At 39.8% G+C, this 19,897-nt stretch overlaps 2 protein-coding genes across 2 annotated transcripts; both read right to left on the minus strand.

Moving 5' to 3' along the window:
* Positions 1–126: 126 nt before the first annotated feature.
* Positions 127–18,107, minus strand: LOC117301381 (26S proteasome regulatory subunit 6B). Its single transcript, XM_033785328.1, has 10 exons — positions 18,056–18,107; positions 17,166–17,264; positions 15,807–15,993; positions 7,798–7,944; positions 6,774–6,977; positions 5,159–5,326; positions 4,632–4,708; positions 3,294–3,462; positions 2,684–2,739; positions 127–1,148 (listed from the first exon to the last, which is right to left on the minus strand). The coding sequence occupies exons 1-10, from the start codon at positions 18,092–18,094 to the stop codon at positions 1,035–1,037; spliced, it is 1,260 nt and encodes a 419-aa protein (XP_033641219.1). The 5' UTR covers positions 18,095–18,107; the 3' UTR covers positions 127–1,034.
* On the minus strand, positions 11,996–15,331 carry LOC117301380. The gene is made up of 5 exons (XM_033785327.1): positions 13,334–15,331; positions 12,905–13,185; positions 12,558–12,764; positions 12,185–12,427; positions 11,996–12,087 (listed from the first exon to the last, which is right to left on the minus strand). The coding sequence occupies exons 1-5, from the start codon at positions 14,213–14,215 to the stop codon at positions 12,003–12,005; spliced, it is 1,698 nt and encodes a 565-aa protein (XP_033641218.1). The 5' UTR covers positions 14,216–15,331; the 3' UTR covers positions 11,996–12,002.
* Positions 18,108–19,897: the final 1,790 nt, after the last annotated feature.

Here is a 19,897-nt window from a genome sequence, read left to right on the forward strand (position 1 = left end):
GTCCACACTTCAACATATCAACTTTTTGCTTTCAGAAGTTAGTTGGCGAGGGAATTGGGTTGGGGGATGGGGGGTACGTGAGTTTCCCAAAATTAAGAACAAATTAAGAAAATATAACCAATCCTATTTGAGTGAAGAATGTTTTATTTCAAAATATTGACAAAACATGACAACAAGTTTTAACCTGGCAACAAAAACAGTTGAAATACTATATAGCTTTTGGGTTCTTACAATTATCTGTAATACTAAATTACTTCATACAAATTATACTTAATAGTGGACATTTTGTATGAAATAGACCCAACATTCGTTTAAAACCTTGCAGGGTCGCTGCCGTGCGATAAAGGCCCTCGCCTTCGGCTCGGGTCTTTATCACACGGCCGCCGACCCTGCCAGTTTTAAACGATGAAGAACCTGTCGTTACCCTTTTATTCCCTTAATTAAACAAGCAGCGACTCACACGGTGTTTCAAGTCCCTAGATAATGTAGACTTATTTTGTTCTCAGGTCCTTACTACATATTAATTTACTACACACCCAACAGCACAATTAGCGCCAATAACAGGATGGGTAGGAAACAAGAAGAAATGAGTCTTAGATGTGAGAGGAAAACCCCAATCGGGAAAACCCCATGCAATCCCTTGCAATCAGGTAGGTACTGAAACCACATACAACACCTTGGTCTGAGGTGCGATTCGTACCAGGGTCCACAGAGATGAAAGGCAGGGAAAGACACCACTGATGAGCTCACCTGAAAGCTCCAGTCTGAGGTGGGATTTAAACCAGAGTCCACAGAGGTAAAAGGTAGGGAAAAAAACTACTGATGAGCCGACCTGAAGGCTCTGGTCTGAAGTGGGATTCGAACCAGGGTCCACATAGATGAAAGGCAGAAATAGACACCACTGTATGTAGCGTTAAAACACTAGACACCGTATCAAACTGGGTCTGACCGGTGATTTACACATTCGACTGAAAGCCACTCTTGACTCCCCAAAATGATGTTTAGTTAAAGTGGTGGCACATAATTTAAAGAAACTATTTATAGAATTCGTGTTCTGACTCGTCCTTCTTGATGTTGTTACGGTAACCCTTCTCAAAGTCCTTGGCCAAGATGACGTAGCGGTTCTCTCTGACAGCCTGCATGCCAGCCTGAAGAGGGAAGCAAAACAGTATAATAATTTAATAATTTGGGGGGCTAATCATCCTTACTCGCAGCTAAGAGCTGAATTGCGAAGGACGCAGCTACAACGTGTTCGAGAAGCAGGCATGCAAGGGCGCATTCAGCTGCCAGCCACATCAACCCATTATGACCACGGAGCACAGCCAAGATCGAAAGTGTTTGATTTTTCTGAGGGAGGAAAACCGGATAGTCTGGAAAACCCTCGTGGCACAGCAGAGAACCAACGCACAACTCAACTCACATATGGCCCCGACCGGGAATCGAACCGGGGTCACCTTGGTGAGAGGCGAGCGCTTTACGCACAAGCCAACCATGCCACCAGTGGGATGACCTCAGCAGTAATTAAGTGGGATATTTGTCAATAGCTAAAAAAGCCCTTTTGACACAACTCTTTTCCCTGTGGTCACCCCCAGGAATAAAGGTTGGCCTGTTCACACTATGACCGCTTTACCCCCGGTCTGCCCCGGCAAATGGGAATACCCCAGGAGGGAGCAACCCTGCTCCGGTCTCGCGGTAAAATCCCAGGGTATTCTTGAAATGGCAATCGAAACTCTATGGATTAGGGACACTATGCGTAAATAACTATTGGGAAATCCTTCAATGAATCTTACATTGATTCATTTAAAATTTAGAATTAGAATATTTGATTGTCCGCATTATATAAGCACACAGAAATTTAGTTTCCATTGGCATATACAAGAATAAAACAATTATTATTAGAGACTACTCAGGTTTTCAAACACAGTTTTCTTGTATACCACTTCATTTCAGAGGGAAATATCTCCCTGAAGAACTGGTTCTAGTATGGGCTTCATAATCAGTAAGCTTTCTGAGTAAAATTATCCAACGATGTATGTTATCTTGACCAATCTTGGCGGTGTCGTGGCCGAGCGGTTAAGAGCACCGGATTCAAGCTCTGGTGTTTGGTCAGCAGAGTGTGGGTTCGAATCCCAGTCGTGACACTTGCTACATAAAATTGGGGAGGTAGTACTTTCTGCTCTACCAGCCAGGCTTCGGATTGATGATACCCAAGCCTACATCCGTATGGACTGTGAAAGGGGTAACCCTGTTTCAGCCCTAGGAGTAGGTGGCAATGGCCTCTGGACAAAAATAATTGTAGCCCACACCTTGAAGTTGCCTTCAGGACTTGTGTGTCTAGCGACTTGCATATAAAAAAATTCAAAAAATGTCCAATCTTGTTTCACACCTTTACATACCAGGCCAGAGGCTAGAAAAGGACTACTCTAATGAGAACCATAGAGTTATATATAGGAACTAGAGGGTGCACTGGTGATGCTGCTTGCACAAAAGCGACGGGACCGCAAGATGACAAGCGCGTCATTCTGCACGCGCATTGAATATGAAGTTCACATTGGAGTTTGTGTTTATTGAATGCTACGCGATGCTGTTTTTTCAACTTAGAAAATGGCCGCCTGCGCGCATGCCGGGCCGGGTATATAGGCCAGTGCGCCCTCTATTTCTTAACTCTATGATGAGAACTCACCTCTTGGCATATTGCATTGATATCAGCACCTGAGATCTTGTCTGGTCGGGCAACATCTGAACAAAAATATTCCGTTAAGAAAAACTCTGTAATTTTTGAAAAACTCAAGGGGCATCAACAGGTCATAGGTTGTCTATTTTTACAAAATCCTGGACTTAGAAGGGTGCCCTTTACCAAGGAAAAAATGCCTTGGTGCCCTTGCCCTTTTTAAAATGAAGCATACAGGCCTGCTGCCAGATGTAACTTTTAGCTTGCATCCATTCACACGGATAGTACACACATATTACTTGATTACATACAACTATTATTTATGTACACAGCACAGACAGACACACCGGGTGCGTTCGATTAGCTTCCCCCGGTCAACCCCGGTCTGCCCCCGGTACGTTCGAATAGCTTTGACGTCATTCCAGGGGCTCACCCGGGTCAGCCCCCAGTGCCCTGCTTGTGGAACAGGTCACTTGGGACTGGCCCGAGGTGCATGACGTCACAACGAGAGGGCCAGTGATCGTTCGATTAGCTTTTGTCAGGGGCTCACCCGAGTGAGCACCGGGAAGCTAATCGAACGCACCCACAGATTTCTTGCCGAAATATTAATATCAAAGGATACAATCTTCAAGATCCACTTCATCCGAGAGGTTCATCTTTATGCAGACTGTGCTGAAGATAAGACGCTTCTGTCGTCTGTCCGGCATCGGGAATTCAATCTTGCGGTCGAGCCTACCTGGTCGGAGGAGGGCGGGGTCTAGGGTGTCGGCTCGATTCGTCGCCATGATAACCTGGTAGGTAAACAACAAAAGTCATAATCAGGATTTGAAACTTTGCAAATAAGAGAGTTTTAGGGTAACACCATGTGAATATCTTATTACAGAGTAGTGTTGGTTGTAAAAAGAACCAGTGGTTAGCGACTCCTGAAGATGATCAGACAGAGCATACTGCTTGAAATGTTAAGTTATTTACCACCACTTCTTTTTAGAACCATTCCTACTCTAAAGTGGAATATTTTAGGTGTTACGGCAAACCTCTCTTAGTAACTAAAGTCATGCAGGTGTGATCTAAGGCTACATCCAAAGTGTGGATCGGAGAATAAAAGAAGTCCACATAATGTAGGGACTTGAAACACTATGGGGACTATGTACACACAGTATTATTCATAGTGTTGAAGAATAGGATTTTCCTTAAAGACTCTGAACACTATTGGTAATTGTCAACGTGTTCTCACTTGGTGTATCTCAACATATGCATACAAAAAAAAACTTGTGAAAAATTTGGACTCAATTGGTCGTTGAAGTTGCAAGATAATAATGAAAGAAAAATCACCATTGTCTCATGAAGTTGTATGCTTTCAGATGCTTATTTTTGAGACCTCAAAATCTACTGGGGGGACAGGTCCTTTGCGCACACTGGACCACTCCTATAGAATCAGTTGACATCACACATTCAGAATAGTGGCACCGTGGACACTTTTAAAGACAAATTAAATTTAATTTGTTTCAAACAGCTTTTCAGTAGTTTTTTTCTTTTGTTTTCCCAATGTTCCCTTTTCCCTCTGTTGCTTTGTTTCTGTTTTCTTCTTTTCATGCGCTTTGAGCACTATTAGCAATATAAACTTTCCTTATTATTATTATTATTATTATTATTATTTCTGAGGTCTCGAAATCAAATTTGTGGAAAATTACTTCTTTTTCAAAAACCACGTTACTTCAGAGGGAGTCGTTACAATGTTTTATACTATCAACAGCTCTCATGTGCTCATTAACAAGTAAGTTTTTTGCTAACCATTATTTTGAATAATTACCCAAGTGTCCACAGCCTTTAAGTGTATAGAACAAAGCAAGGTCCACACAGTGACTGCACCACAGAGCGTTGTGTGTGTGTAACTTTAGTTCTCAACACTGAAATATTTAAGTTCTTCTGATTTTTTTTCAGAATTCTATATTTGACGTACCTTCACATTGACCGTTTGATCAAATCCGTCCATTTGGTTGAGTAACTCCAGAAGAATTCGCTGCACCTCTCGATCGGCTATAACAATCATAATAAAAAATAAACAAATATTAGCAAATTGCTTTTGAAAAAAAAGTAAAAAAACAACAACATTCTGTTAAACTTTGCCCCTTTTTGGAAAAAAATGTCTACGCCCCTTGCAATCAAGTACCCTACAGGTAATGAAATTACTTTCTTAAAAGCTCCATCATTTTATATTTCCCTGCACTTCAAGACCTCACAAAAGTCACTATTGGTTATTTTGATTGCCATCCAAAATGAGTCCGAAAACGAAAAAACAAAACCTGATATCTATTGTTTTCCCTAAAACATTACATCCTGTTCCGAAGAAATTCTGGTTAGATACCATGGTTTATTGAAAACTATAAGATGGAATTGAATTTACGCGTCCAAACTCTAGAGATGTTATTTCAATTGTAGAAACCCCCCCCCCCAAACCAAACCAAAACCAAACCAGGATCTATGTACCTCCTGTCTGCGCATCGAATCTCTTGGTAGCGATGGCGTCGATCTCGTCAATAAAGATGATGGCCGGAGCGTTCTCCTTAGCCAACCTGAAGACGTCTCGAACCATCCTCGGACCCTCCCCGAGGTATTTCTGGACAAACTCTGAGCCCACTACTCTGATGAAGGAAGCTGCAAAGAGAATAATAAATAATAATAGTTAGATTTTACAAAGCGCTTTTCACGCCCCAAGGGCATCCCAAAGCACTTCACATTTATTACCCCTGGTCACTGGGCCTTAAATCATTCCTGAAACCATCTCAGCTCCCTGGGGAGTTTAAAGCCTTGTGCAACAAATGCGCTGCTTGGATAAATCAATCACAACAACCGATCTGCACTCACAGGTACCCATTTACCCCTGAGTGGAGAGAAGCTTATGATTAAGAGAAGAGTGAGAATCATATAAACTGTAAACTCCGACCCTTGAAAGATTTCCCAGAATCCTTCCTTAATCAGACACCCTATGAGATCAGGTTGGACAAGTAGTTGCTGAAACAACATTCATTGGGGACACCGACTCATTTCTGTTTTAAGGTCACACCATTGGAACTCGCTCCCCACTAGCCTCCCTCACAAACTTCAAATCACAACTCAAAACTTCTCTTTTGTCAATGCTTAACTCTGTTTGGATAACTCTAATTTGTAGCTTTTTTTTTTATGCCAAGACTGTACTGTAGTTCCAATATCATTTTTTGTATAAAATGCGCCAGAAGTGTCAAGTTGACAGATATGGCGCGTTACAAATGGCTATTAATACTATTATTATAGACCCCTTGCATGTGATGTCACGTGCTAAAAAAGCGCCCTCACTGGGGTCAAAAAGCGTCGTCACTGGGGTTTACAGGAGGCAAATGATTGGACAATAGCTGTCCCTTGTGCTTGTGAGTAAAAATGTCGGCATGAATTCAGCGTCCGTGTAACATTCTGCGTTATGCAAGGCATCTATTAAACTCAGGCCTGTGGGCGGGTCATGAAAAAAAAAGTGGAAAATTGTTGTCCGGACTTTGGGCCAAAATTACGAACGTAATAAAAGGCTTTAATTAAAAACTGAAGCGTAGACAACACATTCACAGAAACAGTAGGCCACAATTCTTACATGTAACAATGTGTTGTGCATCCTCATTTTTAATATATTTTTGTAGCATTCCTTTGGAAATAAATCCACAAGCGCGATGAGTCCTCGTCGTCGACTGTCATATTATGCATAACTTGTCGCAAAAAATACACACTGTACACACAACGTACGTACAGACGTCGCATGGGGGAAAACCACGTGTGCCTAATCTTGTCTCAAGGTGTTGGCTTTTTAGTAAAGCGCCCTCTGTTGGTGCAATTGAATAATGACATTGAAGTAAATGTAAAATAGACATCGCGCTGAACGAAAAATTAACAACGGCTCCAATGAAAGACCAAGACGGAGCATTTTACGAAACGGGAAAAAGCGGAGCTCACAAGAAAAACAAGGAACGGAAAAAAAGCAGAACCCACGAAAAATGCGGACTGGAAAAATTAAAAAGAGCGGAAATCCGCTTTAAAGCACAGATTTCACAGGCCTGTAAATTATTGTCAGTTTACTCACCAGTGGTATGATGAGCTACAGCTTTGGCCAGCATAGTTTTACCACACCCCGGGGGACCATACATGAGGACACCTCTAGGTGGATCGATACCGATCTGCTGGTACAAGCCAAAGTGAGTCAGGGGGAGCTCGACGGCTTCTCGAATCTCCTGCTTCTGGATGTCCATACCACCAATGTCTGAGTAACAAACGTCTGGCTTTTCATCTGGAATGAAGAGAGCAACGTTCAAGAACAAAATTCATTACAGATCTCCTGCATCAGCTGATGAAAAAACCTTCTCTTTTGAGGCCATTAAACTTTGGAGTAGTCTCCCCCACACTGCTCAAAAGAGGCTCACACATGGTGTAACTGCAAACCTCACCCAACATGCTAAGTTTCAAATCCAACTCCCTCGTTCCCATGTTCAGGGATGTAATAGGCTGTTGAAAAAAAACCTGAACTATGAGCACAAAGCGTGAAAGCTTGCGAGCGCAAAGCGTGTGAGCACAAAAGCTAGCGGTACGAAGCCTGCTTACATACATTAATCTTTGGTTTTAAAGGATTTGGGTACCATTTCAAAATGTCCATAGATTTACATTAAACTTACAGGGTTTGAAGATAATGACAGTGGAAAGCTTCCCTTCAAATATTACTTACTGATGAGGTGCTGCAGTATTTGAGAAATGAGTAAAACAATGTCATGAAAATACGTTTGTAAATGCTTAAAATAATGTTCGTCTCATGAGACAAAAATTAGTTTCATGACATTCTTTTACTCATTTCCCAAAAACTACATCACCTCAGCACGTAATATTTTCAGGGAAGCTTTCTACTATCATTATCTTCAAACTGTGTAAGTTTGGTGTAAATCTGTGGACATTGTGTTTTTTTGTCCTACAAAAGTTACATACACCCTTTAAAAGCACTACTCTGCAATTTGGAGAATTCCATATGCTTTTATCTTCATTTTGTTATGAATTTGATCTTAGTAAAAAAAAACTAAAAAAAAGAAGGAGAAATCAATCCCTGCATGTTGCCAACATACCAGCTCCAAGCATAGTAATACTGCTGTCTGCCTCCGGTGGTAGGACGTCGACCAACGCATTGCTGTGTTTGTGAAGAGCAACAGAGGCACTTGGCTTCAATAATTCCCTGTCTAGTGTGCTCAAGATTCTGACGTAGGAGTTGGACCCTGAAAATATAAAATGTATATTGAATTTAATATAGGGTAGATGGCCGTAGCTTTCGATCCAAACCGGAACTTCTTCAGAGGCATAAAACAAGTACAAACAAATACATATCCATTTATAGAAAAAGAGAGGGGAAAGGGATTAAGGGAAGGATCCAGAAGGAAGCGGGAAAATAACAGCCAATCAAAGTTTCTATTTCAGAAACAATAGTATATTGAATTTAATGCACGTGTGTGCAGCCACAATCGTGGGTTCACATTTTGTTGCTGTCTATTTTATGAACCAAAGTTTGAAAATCACTGATGTACAGGTGTAGCAGCTGTCTCAATGTAATATATATGTCAATTAACAATCAGTGTGTCAATAAGGCAAATAAAGGGTAGAAACGAGTTCTTAAACAGCCATTTAAAACCAGCAGGATCGTGGCTGTGTGATAAAGCCCGAGCCGAAGACAAAAACGGACATTTAAAGGGATGCTGCAGTGAATTCAAATAAAACAGTTAATTTTGCTGTCATTTATTTCTGATATATTATGTATTGAACATCAATAAAATGTGTTTTGTTTTTCCCCCGACCTATCTCACTTCTGTAATTAGCAAATAAGTCATGCCCCCCCCTTTTGTGGATTGTACCCGCCCCCTACCATCGACGTCACGTCGGGAATTCAAACATATCGTCGGCAAAAAGAGTCTGGTCCCTAACTACACGTGCCTAGGTACCAGGCCACACAGTGCACACGTCTCTATATGCACACAGCCAGGGGGCCCGACGGCTCGGGTGACCGACATGACATCACGTTTATGCAAATGAAGGCTCCCTTTTAGGGGTGGGGTGGGTTCCCCTAATCTCTTGAAAACCATTTTTAAAATACTTGCGCGTTTAATAAAAATAGAAAAAAATATTTCAGGTTTAAAAAATCATGTTTAATCGTTCAAACTATAAACAAAAAAACTGCAGCCACCCTTTAAGAACGAGTCACTACTCTTTAATTTCCATTCATAAATACCCTTTTGTTGAAAGGCAAAACATTTTCACAATGTTAGACAATCTGCCATTTGTTTCCATTGCTATTTGGCGAATTCTGCAAATTTTTGAAATCTTTTGCGAAAATGTTTAGTGTTCGTCGGGTGTTGAACATACATTACGTGCCACCGCTGATTTCCGACTGACAAATTGTTTTGCGCATGCGTGGATTTCTGCTGCTTGAAGAGCGCCCTCTTGTGTCAAAATCTTAAACAAAACAACGGTTGTAACCGAAAAGGGTTCGGAGAGACGCCCCTATTCAAAACAGCAAATCTAGTGGACCAATTAAACTATCGAACCAAAGCTATGAATATTTATGATAAAGAGGTCATAGTTCTTAAATAAAAATACAAGTGGCCATGTTTTTTTATGCGGCCGTGTGGATGGAATGGTAAACCGTGGGCGGTGTGTGTGTGGATTTGTATCAGCTGGGGCTGTGACGGGATGGTTTTTTTAGCCAATTTGAATCGTCAAAATCTAAGTAACGTGAATTTCCTCCGGGAAAAATGGACTTCACACGTAAGTATTATGTATTTAATAATATATTAATACAATAATTAAAAGTGCAAACGCTTTCAAAACACTCTTCTGTTTATTTTGTGAATACCCATTTTTAGCACATGTCATGACAAGGAGGGCGCTTCACATGGCAAAACAATACAGGTGGTTAATTTGTAATTGAGTAGATACTGTAGTTGTATGGGTCTACCATGATGAATAATGCACTCGATTTTTCCATATCACATATAGAGGATACGTAAGACTTTTTTGAGATAAGGCAACTGAGAAATAAAACCGTAAAACTGTCAAACATAAATAACTAACGATGTGACAATTTCTGGCTTGGCTTGGTTTTTGGGGGTGCCATGATTTTTATCAATATCTGAAACTCAAGTGTGGGTACGTTTCCTTCAATTCCTCCATCCATGGTGGTGGTGTGGCCAAGTCACAGGTACGCAAACAACTTTAGTTTTTCAATTTTTTCGTTCAACTTTTGTCAGTAAAATAACAAACTTTCATGAGATACTGGAAGTAACATCATAAATTAAAGTGAATAACTTGGTTGATGTATTTGGAGTACTACTTGAAATCGCCAATATTGAATATATAATTATATTGGGATCGGGATTAATTTCTGCTAGCAGATGATTTGGCAAGTTTCCGTGGCTTTCTTTGTGGACAGAGATTTGCTATGGACGGGTTGACGTTGAGGAGGTGTTCCCGCATGATGCACTGCAGCTTGTGAAGATCGGGGTCCTTCTTCTTCGTGTTGCGTGTGCCACCAAACCGTCTCTCCAAGATGTTGAATACAGCGTGCATGGATTCTCCTCCTTGTTCACACAGCAGACCCATGCCGTGTTTAGTACGTCTGATGAATGGTATGATGTGATCTTCCATCATGTGCATTTTGGGTGGGATTGACTTTGAAGGGAAGTTACAGCGGAAGAAATGCAGAAAGTCACGAACATTTTCATCTGCATTTATAAGGCAAGTAAAATAAATCAAACATTAAGAATAGAGCATGTCTATATTGATAAACATGTAATGCAAAATAATTCTGAAATTATTGGAAAAGAAATTCAAAAGCAATGTCACACGTATTAATTTCACACTTACCAAGCTTTGTAATTTCTGTTTCACTGAGATATCTGCTCGCATTGTACACGTTGTGACATTGTGAAAATAGATGGAAGATTGATGCAAACTTGTTTGCAACGCATTTTGCTTCATTCATTTTAGCTGGACAAATCCGAGAGGTTTCATCAGTGATCACCGATGTTAGTTTGTGGATGTTCACCTCCTAATAAAAGATCATACAAAAGACAACATCATAGCAATAAAAACAACAACATATTTACAAGCTATTAATGTCTACGTTCTTTAAAGGAACTATATTTTTAATATCAACAAATGAACAGGCTTTACAATACCTTTAGGCATTTGTGCACATGATTGCCAATGAATGTGTTTGAATAATAAGCTTGCCGCCTGACTTTAATTTCTTGAAGTGTCTCTTCCAGTTTGATTAGTAGTGGGTTTTGCTCGGAGGGTAGTTGTTTGATGTTGGCAGCTGCTATTGCTTCCTGCAAATGAACATAAATATGAAAATAATGATTCAATCTTTCCATTACCCAGGTAAATGTCGGTTGAGATGCTTTATCATGACAAAGATGTCAGTGAAGAACAGTGATGATTTGCGGAACTGCCTGTGTTTGAATACTTATGCAGAGCTGAGGTTAGTAAAATTAAATTACCTGTCTATCCAATTCCTCTTGCAGTGTCTTGATTTGATCTGTTGTGTCGGTCATCACCTCATTTACATCAACATCTTCACCGATCAACATTACCACTGCCATTTGTTCTCTTAGCTCATCAATCTCAGTTGCTATTTCTTGAGCCCTGTTCTTTGCTGTAACAACCTCACAGCGCTTGGCCACGTACAATGGGAATGGTCCATTGGCTAAGGAGGGTACTGTCTTGGGACTCTCTGCCAGTGCCTCAACAATATTTTCCAACAGTCCGTTGCATTCTTCTTCGAAGAGAGTGAATAGCTTGAACCATACACCAAGGCTTATGTGCAGTGATGGTGGACAGACCTATAGCAAAAGGAACAACATAATAATAAAATAAATAAACTATTAGCATATCAATTTATTAAATATAAAATAGAACAAAAATAACAAACCCCTTTGGTTTTTGTTGGTTTAAATATTCAATTTTACTCACAAAAGTGGTTGGTATGTCGAAGAACACCTTGCCGATGACATTGTTGCAGTTCTTGGCATTCTTGAGTAGGCTGCCAGCGTCTGTGAATCGTTTGTAGTCATTGGAGATCTTCTGTAGAGTACGTTCATCGCTAGGTGGTCTACTGGCTTTTGGGAGAGCCATATCTTTACTAGTGATACAACACCACAAGCAGGGGTGACGACCTGAAGAGAGCAGATTGCAATGAAGTTACTGATGACCTTACACAATTATACTGTTTATAACTGTTTTAATTTTTCTATTTGTGTTCTGCAATGCAGAGTGTTGGATTTTACTTACCACTTGGTCCTGATAAACCGTACATCCTGCATAAAAACTCGTAATCTCCAAAGAGGAACACAACGAGCTTCTTTCCCCTAAGATGAAAAAATGAAAAAATGTAAGTGCCATAAATCATGATTAGTTTATTTTGTTTTTCTTTTAAAAAAGGTATTTGAATTTATCAAAGCGTACCTCCATGATGTATTAGATATTGACTCCACTTGTTCTTTGTACTTTTCAAGTGCGATATGAAGATTTGGGGCAGTGTCCGATGATTCGTAGACACAAATGACACTTGTGTCACGGCGTGAGTTAGGGTTGGCTATGTTGGCGACTTCTAGCATCATCTTGAAACTCCCGCCCCCCTTATCCCCTCCTAGCTTCAACCAGATCTCCTCTTTTGGCATCCCTTCCGTCCATTGCAACTTTCCACATCTAAAAAGTAATAAGAAACAAAGTGTTATTTTATAGTTATTGGGGTACTTGCGTATCTATGTTTTCAGCTACAACAAGTGTGTGATTACAATTTCCTGCAGTTGAAAGTACGTTCAATCCATAAAGTTACCTTTCATAATCATCCAACAGACCCAAGACGTATTTCTTCAAGTCTGTAATGAAGACACAGGGAGCGGGCTTGCTGACAAGGCTTCCGTGATCATTGGCAACAAAGGGCAGTCTCTCTCCCTCCAAGATGTCTTGTCCAACAGACATTTGGCTGACTTTTCGGGTTGTCTGTTCGTTGGCCATAATAATATTGTACTGTCTCAACCACCTGGGAACAAAAGAACAATTTAAAGATTATCACATAAATGTAACTTATTTGTTTTAGTTTTTATGTGTTGATATTCATATATTACCACAGTGAAACTTTCTTAAAAGTTGAGAAGAAAAAGATGATCTTATAAATCTTACAGCTTGAGTTCACGAAGGGCAGCCCATGACAGACTTATGTCAGATTTTAGAGCCAGTTCCTCTAGAGGTGGAATATATGTGGTGAATTTGATCTTCTTTAACAGATGCTGAAGATCGTGCCTTGTAGCTGTTCTGAGCATGTGGCTTAGTTGTTCCGTAGCCTTGTTCCCACTGACTTCTTGGAGTTTATCTTTCACAAGTTTTGTTCGCCGAAAGAGTGTTCGTTTTGAAACGTCATCGCTCGACTTTCTCGGATGAGTTATGCGTTGAACATACATTGCCTGTAATTGGAATGAAAGTAAAAAGATATCTTTCAGAATACTTTTTTTTAAAATGCAGACATAAAACTAAACATTTATTTTTAAAAAACATCCGTTTTTAGTCTTGTAATGAATTAGGCATTCATCATTTTAACTAATGCAAACTTACCTTTCCACCTGTAGAAAGCCTAACTGTTCCTCCATCACTTTGTATTTGTTGTTTCAACAAAGTTGATGTCACCTGTTGACCCAACTTTCCAGACGCAGACATATTTCTCTTGATGAGGTCTCTGAATATGTGTTCATCTATATGTTGTGATGTCAGAGGGTCCTTACAATCATGGCTAGATGTACTATTTAGCCAACTGCTTCGGTTGCAGGTTCTGCAGGTGACTTTTGCATTTCCGAGAATATTTAAAAAATATTCTCGGACAGGGCTGGTGTCCTTCAGACTTGTATGTTTGTGACAGCTTGGACAAAGTACTGATGACGATGATGACCGGTTAAACACTACTTGTAAGCAGTCCAAACAGAAAATGTGATGGCACTGTGTTTCAACCGGTCTGTTCAATATTTGGCTGCAAATTTGACAACATATCGATGACTCATCTGTTGTGAAGTTGTCACGAACAAATATTGTGGTTGTCTCAGCCAAAGTGTTGAAGTGCTGAGAAACTACTTCTTTGGCTGTTGCCTCATCTGTATCGAGTCGTTCCAGTCTGGCATACTTGGCTGCAGGCCGTCCAGTTTTCACTTCATCAACTTTAGCACACACAGTGCAAGTTCCTCTTTCAGGATGGGGAGGCCACTCATTGGGGGGGTGATGGGGTTTTGGAAGGAACAAATTTGAGTAGCAAAGGTGACAGATTTGTGAGGGATGGCGATGATGTTCATCAGCTTGGATATTAATTCCATATTTTACTTGTATCTTTTCTGAGTAAGCACTGCATCTTTTATTTTTTTTGCTTTTGTTTTTCCATTTTCGGATAGCATTGCCACACACTCTGCATAATTTCTCTAGATTTCTTGTATGTTCATGCTGGGCACTCATATTATTCTATACCTATAAAATGTAAAATTTGAAAGCAGTTATATTGTTAGTTGTTTTAATTTCCTTTTGGGGATTTGTTGTGTACATAAGAAAATGTACAGGTGTGAAAATCAATTAATCAAAGTAAAATAATATTAATATAATTTCCAATAAAAAAAATGGTTTGTTGTTTATCAAAGAAGTTAAATTAAAAAAATAATTATATTTGATAAATACTGATGTTAGAGTATGGGGGTAAGTGTTGTGGAAATCATAATTGTGAATTGTTTATCACTTAATTAATCAAGCTAAGTAACACCGTTCCATTATTAAGACAAGAGATTAAGAAGTAAACAAATTGTAAACATTGTATTTTGAATAAAACATAGAATCCTTCTTAAATTAACCTAAAAAAATAGAATAGTTTTATCATCGTTTTATTTTTTAATAATATATTGAAAATTCAAAAGAATGTATTCAAAATTGCATATTGGGGGACTTTTGTTTTGACCAAGCCCACTAACAAAATGAACAATTGGATACAATATCCGATCATCAGCGACCGTTCTTGTGGTGTGCATGCACAAAACACTGCGAACTATCGTGTACAATGTGTAAATGTACATGTAACACGCACTATGTGCACCGCGGAACAGCCGCAGAAGTCAACAAAACGTCAGGGAAATCCCGCTGATTTTGATCAATCCAGGGGGTTTGCAGTCATGAAAATATAATAATTTAACAGAAATGTGTTTTTTCTCTACAAAAAATATGTTTCTTTTATCAAATGAATTCAATTTCGTTCATAAACGCCCCCCAAACTCACCGTATAAAGTCGGATTTACGTTGCGCAGGCAGACGACATCTGTCAACAAAATGAGGGCTTTCCCGCGGTCAGGGGTCGGATAACAAGGGGGTGAGTCATTATTATTACAAGAGTAAGGTTTAAAGAGTTGTTTATTGGTCAAAATTATCTCCAAATATGAATATTCAGTACCTTTTTTTACCCTTTGTTCCGTTCGGAAACGTACAAATACAGCGGTAGGTCACAACTTATGAATAATTCATTTCAAGTTGACCTTCCATTGAAAGCCGCGCATGCGTAAAACCAAATGTCTTTCGTTGGTGCGTTCTGAACAGCGGTGGTGCGTGTTCACACATATTATTACGCGATCTTATTAATAGCTATGAATTGCCTTTCGCGCGCGCCCAACACGCGAAGCCAGCCTGTTTTAAACAGCTCCTGCTGGTCATTTTCAACCGTTTAAACTGCCGTGTGTGCCATGGGTTAATTCAAAGCCTCGGGTTTGAAAAAAGTTACACCAAACTGCATGAAGGACCCAGGGAAGGATTCAGCTATCGATTTCACCAAACTCTTCCTAACTTTGGATTAATCTTAGTAATTAAGACGAGTTCTGTAACAATAGACATTACAACGCATTGAACCCATCCTAAGTAAGGGCGAGTTACTCGTCTTAACTAACTCGAGATAGGATTATAATCCTAGCATTATGTGAAATCGCCTGTAGGTGTTTTAAGGAAGCTAAGTATTTTACACTGCACACACTGTCCCAAATTTGAACCCTGCCCAGCCTGCTTTAGAGCAACTGACCTGTTGTTGAGCCAACGATGCCAGTGTGTTGGTCGACGGCTTCTAGGAATTGTCCGATAACGAGAGGAACGCTCTGGATGCGTTTGACTTCCTCCTGAGCATGAAGAAACTCCTTCTTCAGATTCTTCTGCTCATCTTTGATGTACTCCTCTTGGACTTCGTAAAATTCTATCTGTCGCTGAAGTTTCTGTGGAAGAGGGGCAAGACAAAATATAAGTGGGCGCTTGTCTTTTGACTTTGACTGGAAGATTAATTCCACGACAGTCATAAATCCTCTAAAATCCTCTTACGAGCGCTCTAACATTAAAGGGAAGGTACACTTTGGTAATTGTCAAAGACCAGTCTTCTCACATGATGTATCCCATCATTAAGCATAAAATAACCTGCCTGTGAAAATTTGGGCTCAATCGGTCATCAAAGTTGCGAGAAAATGATGAAAGAAAAAACACCCTTGTTGGACGAATTTGTGCCCTTTCAGATCAGAATAAAAGACTTCTTGCTAGAAGTCTTTTATTATTTTAGTGAGAAATTACCTCTTTCTCAAAAACTATGTTACTTCAGGGGGAGTCGTTTCCCACAATGTTGTATACACGTACTACCAACAGCTCTCCAATGCTTTTCAGTTCTTTTCAAGTCAGTCTTTAAGTTAATATTTGTTTTGAGTAATTACCAAACGCATACCTTCCCTTTGACTTATTTTTCTTAAATTTTTGGGGGCATTATTGCTGAAGGGCAAGCTTTGACAGACATGATGCCAGGTTTCCAAACGGTTTGTGTTATAGGCTCATGCAATAAGATGAAAGGCCTTTTGACTGTGTTCTTTCTCTGTGACATTTGATACTCCTTAATATTAGCTGTGTCTCAGATCAATGCACAGTGAACAATATTTTGATTTATTCTAGGGGGAAATCTCTTTTGCGTGGCACAATGCATTTTGCTCTGAGTGCTGGGCAAAAACTGTGAGTCCTGGGGTAGATTTCACAAAGAGTTTAAAGAATTATCTTTTTTTTTCGAGTTAGAACGAGCTAAAGAGTAGTCCTTAGTTAAGACTCTCTTTGTAAAATCTACCCCTAGGCATGCCACCCAGCACCGCCCACAGTGGCTACAACACTGATACTGATGATAGGCCTAATAGACCGATCCGTTAAGCCCCGCCCCCGCCCCATTACATATTGACCATCACAATCCATTGCGCAACCAAAAGTCCGCCAAATTAAGGTCCGACATGCGTGCATGTATGCTTGGCGCACGCGGCAGAGTTGTGCAGAATGGAATTGGAGAGGCGCACGTGTTCTTGCCCACTTGTCTATTAGCAGAAAGAAATCCAGCAAAACCTGTAACTCTGAACTCGCCCCTTACTTTGAATCTTGTGTAAAGGTCATCTGTGTCTAGCGTATCTAAGATACTTGATGGTGTTGTTGTGGTTGGTCTAGATCCTGTGCTTGAAGGAACTTCATCCTGTAAAATAAAAAAAAAATGAACATGTAGTACGTACGTTAAACAGGAGATCGTTGGTTCAAATCCCACTGCAGTCAATTGTTCTTGTTTGAACCTAAAACTACTTTAAACTTACCCAGTCTGTTTGAGTGTTTCGTTTGAGCGGTTTATTATTTGGACAAAATGAACTCGCAATAATTGTGGCAAAAGGGCCCAATTCATTTCAAACTGTTTTTAAAATAGTTCTGAATTAACCACCCAGCCAACTAAAGTTGAATCTAAATACTCCAAGAACAATGAGGTTCGTTCCGCTATTGTTTCAACGAGGAGACGTTAGAATTTATTCTAACTAAAAAAATAAAACTTTTTTAAAACGAATTAATTAAAAAATACGGGTCGAAAAATACCAAATCTAAAATTAGGTTATTGTTAAAACCGTGTGTTCTACTTTTGTACTCACAGTACTGGCAGTATTAACCCATTTACTTATGAATGCTGTTGTAAAATAATATATACAGAAGTAGGCCTACGTCCTGCTAAAACTATTATCAATTTTGGCAATGCTAGATTTTCTTGCACATTTTTGTATGTACGTCCGTATGTCGCCGTCATGGCCGTTCGGTTTGTTGTTGAGCCTTGTTGAGTGACAAGGCATTTTTGCCCGACACTCAAAACGCACCTTTAGTGGCAGAAAAAATCACCATTGAAGAAACAAATTCATATAAAAGTACGCCTTATGTTTTTGTATCAAGCAGGCTACTAAATTTACATTTATTTATGCAAGAACTAGACAAAAATTACAAATTTTGTACCTTGTCTTTATTAGAAACTGTGATCCCGATTTCTTCCATGTTGCTTGTTGCATGTCAGAGGTCAAGCCCTTTCAAAATAACTGTAGATGTTAAATTTAATCTTTTCATATACATTTATAAACTTACTTTACAATTAAATAATTAAAAATATCTAACAATATTATCAAATAATTTGATTATGAAGATATAAAACTATTTTAATACGTTCGTTTTTATACAATAAAATACAGTTTTGGAAAGACACCGGTTCGTTGATGACTTAGGACAGACGGCTGTTTTATGATGACATTCTTCACCGTCTGAGGCTTTTAAGGAAGTGGATTCAAAAGAGGGCGCTATCAGACGAACATAGTGTTCACGGTGTTGCCTATTATTGTGCTTCTTACACAGAATAATAATTATTGTAATTGTTAGATTCATTATAAGAATCTTTGGAAAAGAGTACATTATATAAATCCATAGCTAACTCTCTTTGAGTGAACAAGGGCCTTGTCGAAGGCAACTTGTAAAGCTTTAGCAACTTTTGAAGGGTGGGGGACACAATCAAACGTCCCCCGTGTTCTTGACCAGCTCAACTATGCAAAGTGTCCCGAGGGGCATCAATCCTGGGGTAACGGATGACACCGCTTTCGGAAGGGTGGGAGTGTCCCCCTCCCCCTCAAAATTGGCCTAAGATTGCACCACAAAGCATCTTAAATGCAAAATTTTACCGGGCCCTTCAGCGGGCCCGGACCCACGCAGAACACTCGCCTGCTCACTATTGACAGATTTGCCCCTAAAAATTCGTGTCATAGATTCACACCTGAAGATGCCGTTAAACCCGAAAGGTTCTACTACTGCACACATTTTAAAGGCTTTATGTGGTTCATTCATATGCCCGTTATTGGCCAAAGATTGAACCACATCACGAGCATCTAAAATGCAAATTAATTTGTATTTCCCCCGGTCATCATGAGTGGGCCCCGGATCCCAGGCCGTGTAAGGCTTCGCGTTCGGGTCAATTGCATGCTCGATCTTAAAAGGAACACGTTGCGTAGGATCGGCCTAGTTGGTCTTTGAAAAGCGTGTTTAGCCGTTTGTTATGAAATGCACATGGGTAAAAGGATGTTGTAAAAGTAGAATACAATGATCCACACAAACATGCCTCGAAATTGCACGGTTTTCCTTTTACCTCGTCGACTTATGACAGTCTGCCATATGGGAGTCAAAATTTTGACTCCAATAAATAGCTGACCGTGTTGGTTCGCACAGTAAAACATAAATCGACGTAATTTTGGCATTCAGAGAGTCGGTGTAATGGAAGCTTGTTCTATGGTTCCCACGGCGTGGAGCAATCGGGACGTAAACCTTTTTGAGTTCAAATTTTCACAGGTTTGTTATTTTGTGCATAATTGCTGAAATACACCAAGTGAGAAGACTGGTCTTTGACAATTACCAATAGTGTCCAGATGTCTTTAAGCATCCTGAACAATAATTTTCCTGTGTGGAAATTCGCAAAACTTTGGGAATTATTACAACCTTTTTGGTCCAAAAGTGACGTCATAATTTGACGAAAAAACGTTGATTTCAGCAAATAAAATATTAGTGACGGAGTTCAAATTTGCACCAGCACACTCAGGTGCCTATCCGCAAGAAGTAATCGCGCAAATTTGGCTTTTCGGGGTGGCTTGGTGCAAATCGGCCAAGTTTACTTACCTATATACCGCTTCTTCTGCATCTTTTCGCTAATAACTATTATGAACTCGTTGTGTCATGTCTCATGTTCGTCTGCCCTTTTGTTTGTTTCGTTAAAACGACCCCATACTCTATGTATTTCATCTGTTACTAGACACTGGACACTAT

This window comes from Asterias rubens, chromosome 17 (genome assembly GCF_902459465.1).
Source record: "Asterias rubens chromosome 17, eAstRub1.3, whole genome shotgun sequence".
NCBI lineage: Eukaryota > Metazoa > Echinodermata > Asteroidea > Forcipulatida > Asteriidae > Asterias > Asterias rubens.

What these genes read in the sequence shown, in the direction of transcription:
- LOC117301381 (XM_033785328.1), bottom strand. Translation starts at nt 18,094, where the DNA reads ATGGAAGAAATCGGGATCACAGTTTCTAATAAAGACAAG. An exon ending in ACCTTTACACAAGATTCAAA is followed by an intron (nt 15,994 to 17,165) that starts GTAAGGGGCGAG and finishes CCTCTTCCACAG; the next exon opens with AAACTTCAGCGACAGATAGA. An exon ending in ATTCGATGCGCAGACAGGAG is followed by an intron (nt 4,709 to 5,158) that starts GTACATAGATCC and finishes TGATTGTTATAG; the next exon opens with CCGATCGAGAGGTGCAGCGA.
- LOC117301380 (XM_033785327.1), bottom strand. Translation starts at nt 14,215, where the DNA reads ATGAGTGCCCAGCATGAACATACAAGAAATCTAGAGAAATTATGCAGA. An exon ending in GCCCTTCGTGAACTCAAGCT is followed by an intron (nt 12,765 to 12,904) that starts GTAAGATTTATA and finishes TTTTGTTCCCAG; the next exon opens with GTGGTTGAGACAGTACAATA. An exon ending in CTGTTGGATGATTATGAAAG is followed by an intron (nt 12,428 to 12,557) that starts GTAACTTTATGG and finishes ATTACTTTTTAG; the next exon opens with ATGTGGAAAGTTGCAATGGA.